This window comes from Boleophthalmus pectinirostris, unplaced genomic scaffold, assembly GCF_026225935.1.
Source record: "Boleophthalmus pectinirostris isolate CB_2022bp ecotype Guang Dong unplaced genomic scaffold, ASM2622593v1 HiC_scaffold_6, whole genome shotgun sequence".
Taxonomy (NCBI): Eukaryota; Metazoa; Chordata; class Actinopteri; order Gobiiformes; family Gobiidae; genus Boleophthalmus; species Boleophthalmus pectinirostris.
In genome coordinates, this window is record NW_026571447.1 from 30,685,183 (window position 1) to 30,696,216 (window position 11,034).

The following is an 11,034-nucleotide window of genomic DNA, read 5'->3' on the forward strand; positions in this document are numbered from 1 at the left end:
TTGCTGTTTACGTTGTGAGAAACTTTCGTACGTCATGATTGTGCGCCGGATGTTGGCTTGTTCAGCGTGCAGGACGAAATTTCACGTGTGATTTTTTTCCCTCGGAACGTGTACACATTTAAACAGGATTAAAACTGTATTTTGATTGGTGAGTATATGTACAATTGTTTATATTTAACATACGCATTTACTTTAATTGTATAATTTGACAATGAATTGTGTTTGCAGCTTAACTAAGTTGTGTTGGTAAAATCTGTCACAGGCCTTGACATGAACACTGCTCAAATGCAGCAGGTTTATCATATTATTGACTAGTAACGCATTGGGGTTCAACATGATAATTGTCTTGAATGTTTACTTCAAGTTTAACCACTGTTACGCCTGCTTATAAAAGATCCCTTAATTAAAACTTTAATAAAACTTTGCTTTGATTGAATGAAGGATGAACTACGGGATGCACAATTTATACTGTAGTTCTTTGGCAAGAATTCACATTTATGATTGGCTTTCTAGTGTTCAAGCTTCCAAATGGCGTGATGGCCACTGAGAAAGAAATTAATGCCTTCCCCTTGTTGTTACATCAGTGATTAGGCTAAATTCAACATGAAAAATTAACATTAGTTAGTCTTGTTTTGATTAGCAGCATTTTGCTGTAACCTTTTGTACTGAATTTGTCCTCTTTTAGTGTTGTAGTTGTAAGTGTGAACCATGGGAAGAAAACTTGATCCAACAAATAAAGTGAAGAGAGGCCCAGGAAAGAAAGCCAAGAAACAACGAGGGGCAGAAACAGAACTCGCCAAGTTCTTAACTGAAGGTATTTTTGTTCAAATACATTTACTTATGCAAAACTAACAAATGCTTAATTTTCGTGGTACTTAATTTAACTCAAAAATGTTTTGTGTTTGTACAGACAATGAAACAAAACGACTCTCGAGCAGAGGCAGGAAAAGGCAAGTATTTAAGTTTATCTTCTAGATGTATGATGATATATGGGACAGTGCAGCTTTATGGGATGTTCACTACTTTTACAAGCAATATCTAAAAGTAACATTCAAATTTGGAACCACACCATTATTTATTATACATTAGCTTCACAAATTTGCCATATTAATCTTATGTCTCAAAATCCTTTCAACTTACAGCAATCATGTATTGAATATTCGTATCATTTTTGAAGCTATTGTATTAAAAAATGATAAACTTTTTGTTTATTTGTGCTGGCAGACAAGACATTGAACTTTCTGCCAGTTTTTGTTTCATGTGGACAGGCCCAGGAATTACAGAGATATTAACCATAAACCAGGCCAACAAATCTGCAATCTGACAGTTAACCTGTTATGTTTTCATACAGAGCTGCAAAAAGAAATCAAAGCAAAAAGCCAGAACAGAACCAGAAGCCAGCAAAGGGTAAACTATACATTATTTCCAGCTAACAACAAGTGTTCTTTTATTGTATGAACACATGAGTTGCTCTGTAGTTTTGTATAGCCATTGCTTATTTATATTTTTATCCAGGATTCACTGATGAAAATAATAAATGGCTGAAACCAGCAAAAAGAAAGCGAAAAACCGAAGAACCAGAAATTGAGGATGACAGTGATGAGCACTGGGAGTTTGATGAAGATGAGGAAGAGGAGGAAATGGAGAAGCCACAGACAAAGGGCAAAAAGAAGAGCATAGCAACCAAAAAGGAGGAGGAAGATGATGATAATGAAGAAGAGGAGGAGGAGGATGATGATGATGAAGAAATGGTGGATGACTATGGCACGCAGGAGGACGGAAGTGAAGAGGAGGAAGAAGAAAGTGACGGAGAAGAGGTACAGTGACCCCCTCTCTTTTTAAGACATTTGACTTTCTTGATGGAAAAGAATTGTTCATTCTAAAAAGGTGTTCTTGTATGTTTTAGCTTCTTCCTATTGAACGAGCAGCTAAAAAAGACAAAAAACTGAAACAGTCTGTGAGCCCTGAAAGTGATGACGACGACGACGACGACGACGACGATGATGATGAGCAGGCAAAGGGCGACTCTGATGAAGAGGAGGAGGACACAGTTCAAGCTAATATTGATGAAACTGACACAGATGCATTTAGACTTCCCAAAGCTGAAGAGACTGAGAAAGAAGGTAAGACATATTATTGTGATCAGTGTTTGAACGCATCAGTTTTCTGAACTATTGTTTCTTGGTTTTAGGAGTCCTGCCTTTAGACCTGAAGCAAATCTATCAGAGAATAAAGGACAACATTGAGGTTTTATGTAACTTCTCAACAAAAAGAGAGGAAGGCAAAGATCGGTCAGATTACATTTCTCTTCTAAAGAAGGATCTCTGCACATACTACAGCTACAACAACTTCCTAATTGAAAAATTAATTGACCTGTTCCCTCTTTCAGAGGTTAATATTATTTTAAGAATAAATAACTCTTTATGCACTCTTATTCTATTTATGCATCATATTTTTTCTTTACACCATTACTTTCCAGTTGGTCGAATTCCTTGAAGCAAATGAAATTCATAGACCTGTCACAATTAGAACAAATACATTGAAAACTAGACGGCGAGACCTTGCTCAGGTAATGCCAAATTGATAATGATGGTTTTACTTTTCATTACTTTACAATATGTGATCTAAATGCATAGTCATGTTTTTGCTGTAGGCCTTAATCAACAGAGGAGTAAACCTGGACCCTTTGGGTAAATGGTCCAAAGTTGGTTTGATTATCTATGATTCCTCTGTTCCTGTTGGTGAGTTCTGTCTGTTTTAAATGTTCTCTACATCACATACAGATCTTATGACTTTGGTTTGATCATATATTTCATTTATATAATTGAGTGTAATTCTCTGTTTTCTAGGTGCCACCCCGGAGTATCTGGCTGGTCAGTACATGCTGCAGGGAGCATCCAGTTTACTGCCCGTCATGGCTCTTTCACCTCAAGAAGGAGAATATGTGCTGGACATGAGCTCAGCCCCAGGAGGCAAGACCACCTATATCGGTAAGACATAAAAAGAAGATGTGAGAGCTGTGCTGTTAATTATTCAATGTTTAAAAACCTTCTGTGTGATTTTGTATCCTAGCACAACTCATGAGAAACACTGGGATTATTGTGGCCAATGACGTCAATGCTGACAGGCTGAAGAGTGTTGTGGGAAACATCCATCGTTTGGGCGTCACAAACACTGTCGTCTGCAACTACGATGGCAGGCAGTTTCCAAAGGTAAACTGTCACAGCTTAATAATAAGTGCATACTATATACCATTTTTATAGCTGTCTAATCTGTTTATTGATTCCTGATACTGTTTCCATGAAGGTAATGGGTGGGTTTGACAGAGTCTTGCTGGATGCACCATGTTCCGGCACAGGGGTCATTGCTAAGGATCCAGCTGTGAAGACCAGTAAGGTAAATCAAATTTTTTTTGTGTTAGTATCAGTAAAACATTTAAATTCTTGTCCTAATTTTTATTTATTTTGTGGCAGGACGAGGCAGACATCTTGCGCTCCGCTCACTTACAGAAAGAACTTATTCTGTCGGCCATTGACTCGGTCAACGCAGAGTCTGCTACCGGAGGATACTTGATCTACTGCACATGTTCAATAATGGTGTGTACGATAAGAAAATTAAAGTGTGCTATGAGTACAGACATTTTTAATCGATCATGGTCATGGTGGTTGTTGTTTGCTGAATAGGTTGAAGAAAATGAATGGGTGGTAGACTACGCCTTGAAGAAAAGAAATGTAAAATTGGTTCCCACTGGTCTTGACTTTGGCAATGAGGGCTTCACCAGGTAAATATTCACAAAACCAATGTCCTTTTTACAGACAAATAATATAAAAAATTTTTTTAACCAATTTATGTTTTTTTTTTTTTTTCTTTTCTTAGGTTCAAAGAACGTAGGTTCCATCCGACACTGCGCCTCACCCGGAGATTTTATCCACACTCTCACAACATGGATGGATTCTTTGTAGCTAAATTCAAGAAATTCTCCAACATTATTCCTACTGTACCTCCAAATAAAGGTAATGGCCTCCTAATTAATTCATATTTATTTTTGAATTTTATAATCTAAACTGCACAATCGATTCTGTTTTCTATAGAAGAGGAGAAACTGGAAGCAGACAATGCCACAGCAACGACTTCTTCAGAGGAAAAATCTTCAGATCAAATCAAGGTAAAGGCTGTCCTCACCAAAGGAGCAACTTCACAGTCCCAAACAAACGGAAAGACTGCCAAGAAACCAGGTACCAAAAAAGACTTGCACTCTGGAGGAAAGAAGGCAAAGATTCAAAAAACTGATGAAAAGACTGTACCAAAGGCTAAAGTGGCTGAAGCAACAACAGAAGAAAGCAAGGCCTCAAAGCCTGAAAAGAAAGAACGTAACAAGTTTGAGAAAAAAGTGGGGAAAATGAGAAAAACTCCCATGAAGGCCAAGAAGAGGATAGGAAAGAACAAATTTAAGAAGTTGAAACATCTGTTGCAGAAAGCTGAAGAGTCCTAGTGTACATTAAGCTGTTAAATGTACTTTGAGTGATCATAAATACTGATCACTGAAATGTTGAAAATGGACTGGGCCTGTTGTGTTTTGCTTCGAGTAATAGTGATACTCGATATAATTTGTAATGTTAATTTTGATCATTGAGATTTTCTACTTCAAGTTTAATAGCAAAACTTAAAATTAATATACGGTAGGACTATGTGTTTTTGTATGTGTGATACAAAGGACAAATAAAATATTGTCTACAAATCTGTTTCTAACATGTACATTACAAGATGCTGTACTGAAGATAGAATAAAGACAATTACTCACTTTTTAATGCAAAATGAGTTAAATGTCCTATATTATGCAATATTGTCTCTTGTGAGCTTTTATATAAGATTGATTACCTCACACAAACAAAAGTGTGAATGAAACAAAACAATTATGGGCATGTTTGTGATGAGGAAACAACATAACATTATATAGATCAGAAAGGAACGAAATATTTTAATTCAGGGGGCCCACCAGATGTCCCTATTTACCCGGGACAATCCCAGTTTTGAGCCCTGTGTCCCTTGTCCCAACAGATTTCTCCAAAACCAGCGATTTGTCCCAGTTTTATACAAGACATGTCCCAGGTGTCCCTATTTTTGACCAATTTGACATCTGCCAACCATAAAGAGAGGCATAAATTGTCAGTTGTTTAGGTAAAATACAGAAAAACTGCTAAAAAAAATTTTAAAATTCCAAAAAACAAAGAAAATCTGTGCAATGAGTGCATAACAGTTTTCCTTAATTATGCACTCGTTTCACAATTTTATTATTACCAATCACCACAAACTGGGAGTGTCCCAGTTTTTTATTTTGAAAATCTGGTCACTCTATTTCAAAAGTGCATATTTTTTATTTAGGGAAGGGTCAAAAGTGCCACCATAGTTTTACAAGTTTATGGAGAAATAAAATAAAATACATTTAAGTCTGGAGCTTGGATGGAAGAATCAAACCCGTCAGTTGTTGCCATGGATCGATAATAAAAACTTTTTATTTTGATTTATTTTATTGTAGTTTTATGTTTGTTGCCCGGAAGCTGCGTTGTTTACATTTTCCAAGATGGCGGCTGGGATGTACCTGGAGCATTATTTAGACAGTAAGCTAATTTTGTAAACAGTCAGTGGACGGAATCATTGCATTTAACATAATTGGTTTATATTTTGAGTCTGAAGTGCTGTGATTAAAGTCTATCATCTTGAAATTGCATAAGTCTATTATTACAACCCGATTTTTTTGGAGCTCGTTTTAGTCGCAGGCGCTAACGCGACACGATATGAAACGAAACCACGAATAAAAGAGGTTGAAATTATCACCAGATCTTTGCAAACCCTGTCAAAAAGCGCAATATTCTTCAGTCAGAAATGGTTAACTAGACATGGTCGCTTTTTTGGATAATTAATTGCATTGTGTTCACGTTCATGCTAAGCTAAAGCTAGCGCTGTATTTCATTCAGCGTTGTCTTTTGTTTACGTTTTTACTCTGGTTGTGAGATAGGCCAGCTAAAACCTTTTAGTTTTTTAAATTTCTAGATTTTGGACCAGGTTTATGGTGACCAGACGTCCCAATTTTTCCCAGGACAGTCCCAGTTTTGAGCCCTGTGTCTCCTGTCCCAGTAGATTTGTCCAAAACCACTGATTTGTCCCAGTTTTATACAAGAAATGTCCCATGTGTCCCTGTTTTTGACCAATCTGAGCCCTGCCAACAGTAAACAGAGACATTAATTGTAATTTGTTTAGGTAAAATACAGAAAAGCTGCTTAAAAGTGATTAAAACACAAAGAAAATTTGACCTCACTGGCTCACACGTTAATCATGAATGGTCTCTGGATAATAATTTTCCTTAATTACGCACTCGTTTCACAGTTTCATTATTATTAACCACCACAAACCGGTTAGCACTTAACCCTCTCACAAGTGTCTTATCCAGTGTGATCTACCCATTAAATTGTGTTATATGTAACTGAACAATTATCTGACAAATTTTAACTTCAAGAAGTCAAAGATCATCTCTTTCAGTAGCATCCTCAAGCACCAGTTAAATGTGCTCTGTATGAAAAAAATTAAAACCATAGGTCTCCATTCACATTTTGTTCTTCTAGCAGTTGCAACTTTGGGTATTTTTACATTTAGTAGATGTAGTAGTGCTCTCATTTTGATTACTCTTAATCAGAGTTAAAAATCCTAGTGTCTCACCATTGAAACACGATTGTAAATTCTTCTTTCAGGTATAGAAAACTTGCCCTTTGAATTGCAGAGAAATTTTAATTTGATGAGAGATCTTGACCAGCGCACAGAAGGTAAGAAGAAATATTTTCTTAGTCAATTACATCCAAAAATGTGCCAAAAAGTGAAAACTTCATGTTTTATTTTTGCACCTTTCAGATCTTAAATCACAGATCGACTCATTGGCAAAAGAATACACCTCCAACGCCAGGACTCTTTCCTCTGAACAAAAACTTTCCATTCTGCGACAAATTCAACAATCCTACAGTAAATGCAAAGAGTTTGGAGATGACAAAGTGCAACTGGCGATGCAAACCTATGAGATGGTAATACTGTTTATTTATTTACAAAATGCATTATAGTTGCGATATAGTATGAATTATATATATATAATGTTGTGTCTAGATTAGTAGAACAATCAAAATATGAGAGACAAAATAAAGCGTACATATTCTAAGGTTTACATTAATGGTATACATTTCCGACATGGGTATAGTGAGAATATATATGCAAATATATATATGCAAAATGGTCCAAGTGGTCAAACTCTGTTACAAGCTAAAATTGAATCTTTGCTGGTTGGATGGTATCGATGGCATGATTAACTAAAAATCACGTTTTATTTTTCCTTGTGCTGATTCTAAACTGTCTACATTAGGTTGATAAACACATCAGGCGCCTGGACACAGATCTCGCTCGATTTGAGGCCGATTTAAAAGAGAAGCAGATCGAAAGCACAGATTACGATTCCACTTCAAGCAAAGGAAAGAAAGGTCTGTATGTTTATAGTTTATGCTAGGACTATAAATATTTATTATTCAAATGATATGGTAGCATTGTGATTGTAGGGTTCAAATGATTTGCTGAATGTCTCTACTTGCTCTTTACACCATTTAACAATGCAATGTTTTCCAATAAAACAGTGGTTCCCAACCCATTTCTCAAATTATATCTCCTACCAACACCAACACTTTTATACTTACAGACAAAATACTGTACACTAAGGAATACTTAAGTTATTTTTTATATTTTGATGGCTATAAAATGTTATTAAACAATAAGTAAGACATTTCATTAAAGTAGCAATTTAAAATGCCATCACTTCGAGTTCTAGTTTCAACCTCTTTCTTTAAGAATCCCAAGTCGAAACCACTGCAATAGAGCCAAAAAATCGTATAAAAACAAACATCAAAAAACAAGGTAAAAGCATTTACTAATTACTCACTGCATTTTTAAGATATAAACCCAAATAGTGCTTTTGAAGTGTCTATTATGAAATATTAAAAGCAAGTCTGATTCCAGGTGATATGAGACAGAAAGAGAAGAAAACTGCCAAAACGAGGTCCAAAGTGAAGAGTTCAGATGAAGACGGCAGCCCGAAGAGCGCCCAGAAGAAAGTGAAGCTGCTCCAACCGTACGCATTGTCATTCATTCTCTGGTTTTTGAAACCTATTCATATTTTTTTAAGGGTATAGTTATAGCCAGGGAATGTAATGTGCTCTTGGCATTCAAAGAAGGGTGTAAAATCTCAACTATATTTGGTTTGCCAATGCCTTAACCTGAATATTGAGAATATACCGGTAAAAACACATACATTTTACCTCCAAAATTCAGTCACTGAGCTCTTGCCACTGGAGGCTACACTGATAAATAATTACTGGGATTTTGGTATCAAGTATTCTATCAGAAATTGTCTATTTATCAGAAAGATTATTTCTATAGTGTCTATTGTTTTAGGGTAGCTACTAATTGGCTTTAGATGAATGACCAAAACAAAGTGTTTTTTTATTTGATAACCAACTTGAGACCAAAACTCAAAATGAAACATCTTTTAAAATGATTTTGTATAAAGGATAAAGCAAAATCACAATTATTATCAGTAAAGTTTATATTTTATGTGAACTTGTTTACTTCATATCTAAAAACACCAAAAGCTAATGTTTATAAAATATTCAACACACTCACTACAGACACTAGCTGGAAATGTAATCGTCCTTACTGTGTGCCCTTTGACAGAGGAGAGTTCAACAGTCCCTCCTCCAACTTTGGAAACGTGCACCCGTCTGATGTCCTGGACATGCCTGTTGACCCCAATGAGCCCACCTACTGCCTGTGCCACCAGGTGTCCTATGGGGAGATGATCGGCTGTGACAACACAGACGTGAGTTTACCTATTTTTTATTTGTTTTGTACCATGTCCTGTACTATGGGTGGGTAATAAAAATTGTTAGAAGGCTGAGAATCAAAACTGTATTACATTCAGTTTGCCCTAAAAGCATATTGACAATATACCAAAAGATACATACATGGTTTACGCTTGAATGGTTCAAAATATTTGTAAATAGCAACTTGTGGCTTTTCAAAAACAGGTTTTAAGCAATTTGTTAGTATAATTAAATTATTTGCATTTTCCTTTTGACAACATAGAAACAACATAGGATAGGACTTTGCATTTGGTTTTGTTCTTTATCAATAACATTATCAATAAATAAAAATGACTATGTTAATATTCATGTAATTGTTGAGGATAAATAAATTGTTTTTGATCAATAAGTGCAAAAACCCTCTCTGTGTCCCACTTGACCTTAAGGGTGTGTGAGCCAAAATAGAGATATCCATCAGGCCAGGATGGTTACAGGTAAAAAAAAAAGTGGACAGACAGAGCTGTTACCGACCAAAGCAAAGATCCAGAAATATCCGGGCAACTCAACACTGCAATACTGCTGCTCAATCCACACAGCTGTTACAGTGCAGACAGGCAGACAGCAGCAATACATGATGACAAATCGACTGTCGTATACATCAGTTTGTATACAGCCATTCAAACAGAAGGTCTGAAATGTGTCCAACTACATTTTGGTAATAAGAGTAGTTTTATTAACAGTCATGAGTGTCTGTATTTTCAAGTTCAGGTACACAATTCAACCTTCTCTAGCACACAAGCTGATGTTAAACCTCATGCCCGTTCAACACAGATCTTGGAACTAACATCAAGTCAAGTGTTGTTTGCCTAATTGTGTGCCACCGGAGTTTGGAGAAGGGCTGTGAAATATTCCATTTGCTGGTTTTAAATTGCTATCCACTGTGATCACAAAATGCATGCACAGTATTGTAAGTGGGTTTTTACGTATTTGAATAACAAAGCCTTATTCTTTTTCTTTTGTCTCCAGTGCTCCATTGAGTGGTTCCATTTCGCATGTGTGGGTCTGACAACCAAACCAAGAGGCAAATGGTAACATTCAAAACTTACATCAGTTGTGGACTCTCATTTATTTGTCACTTTAGCCCCATTAACATTGAATATCTGTTTTGTACAGGTATTGCCCCCGGTGCTCTCAAGACAGAAAGAGAAAGTGAAAGTATCTGGATGTCCTGACACATTGATAAGAAACACAGCAACAATATTTCATCATTAATGGTTAGATTTGTTTTTGTTTTTTTCATCCCTCATTTTGGTGCTTCTCCTGGTTTACATTTTTGGTCTATAACAGTGTGTTTGAAGGAACTGCATGGTGGCTACATATGTATTTATGATTTTTATAACCATAGTTAGTTGTTTGAGTAATCTTTTGGTGCTCTTATTTTTTTTAACAGTTTGTTTAGTTATTAATTACACTACAACTGCCCTTGATGAACTTTAAAACAATACTGTAGAATATTATCAACTTTTATCAACCATTGCATTTGTACTATTTTTAATATGGCTAGATTTGTGTGCATAACCTTGCTTTTTTATTTTATTGTAAGGTAGTGAAAAAGATCATGCACTGTCATCACAGTATTAGTGCATTATAGTTACACAATTTCATTTGAGCATTTGACTGACTGAGTGCTGTAATGCCAGACAATATTGAAAAGAATTGTAACTTCTGTAGCTGACATTGGTACAAAGGAGTTGGGTGATTGTGTGGATCAATCAATTAAAATACAGCTACTACCTCAAATATTGTGTGAATGTTTTTATTTTATTAGGTAAATGTGTAAATGTATAATGTAATGGACTATGTAGCTTTTCTGTGGCGAGTGTCCATAGTATGTTCTGCAGTGTTGATCTAAACTAATCTTTTTTGCTTATTCGGTTACAGGACTTTTTATAGCTAGAAAATGCTTTGTAGACCATTTTTACTGAGAGCTGGGTCAGCTCTCCACAGATCTGACCTGAACCTTGGCCTGGTGACTCTGTGGATATAGGTATATTTAATGCCATACTGTAAAACAAAATTAAACTTATCATCAATATTAGTACAGTATGCATAATTTGATTTTCAAAAAATAAAACAGTGGGATTCC

At 35.8% G+C, this 11,034-nt stretch overlaps 2 protein-coding genes across 4 annotated transcripts; both read left to right on the forward strand.

Moving 5' to 3' along the window:
- Nucleotides 1-46: 46 nt before the first annotated feature.
- On the forward strand, nucleotides 47-4,793 carry nop2 (NOP2 nucleolar protein homolog (yeast)). Of its 2 annotated transcripts, none has more exons than XM_055163743.1 (16): nucleotides 47-148; nucleotides 686-814; nucleotides 911-950; nucleotides 1,352-1,407; nucleotides 1,516-1,817; nucleotides 1,907-2,123; nucleotides 2,192-2,391; nucleotides 2,480-2,569; nucleotides 2,654-2,741; nucleotides 2,850-2,990; nucleotides 3,073-3,212; nucleotides 3,307-3,396; nucleotides 3,474-3,596; nucleotides 3,684-3,781; nucleotides 3,877-4,013; nucleotides 4,095-4,793. In XM_055163743.1, exons 2-16 carry the CDS (start codon nucleotides 709-711, stop codon nucleotides 4,490-4,492), a joined length of 2,226 nt encoding a protein of 741 aa, XP_055019718.1. In that variant the 5' UTR covers nucleotides 47-148; nucleotides 686-708; the 3' UTR covers nucleotides 4,493-4,793. The 2 variants fall into 2 exon arrangements, with proteins under 2 accessions (XP_055019718.1, XP_020783585.1); XM_020927926.2 differs by having other exon boundaries at nucleotides 4,092-4,792.
- A 671-nt stretch (nucleotides 4,794-5,464) lies between these two features.
- ing4 (inhibitor of growth family, member 4) lies at nucleotides 5,465-10,688 on the forward strand. Of its 2 annotated transcripts, XM_020927889.2 has the most exons (9): nucleotides 5,465-5,618; nucleotides 6,747-6,818; nucleotides 6,904-7,070; nucleotides 7,403-7,517; nucleotides 7,879-7,944; nucleotides 8,047-8,158; nucleotides 8,761-8,905; nucleotides 9,915-9,976; nucleotides 10,062-10,688. In XM_020927889.2, the coding sequence occupies exons 1-9, from the start codon at nucleotides 5,582-5,584 to the stop codon at nucleotides 10,099-10,101; spliced, it is 816 nt and encodes a 271-aa protein (XP_020783548.1). In that variant the 5' UTR covers nucleotides 5,465-5,581; the 3' UTR covers nucleotides 10,102-10,688. The 2 variants fall into 2 exon arrangements, with proteins under 2 accessions (XP_020783548.1, XP_020783549.1); XM_020927890.2 differs by lacking the exon at nucleotides 7,879-7,944.
- Nucleotides 10,689-11,034: the final 346 nt, after the last annotated feature.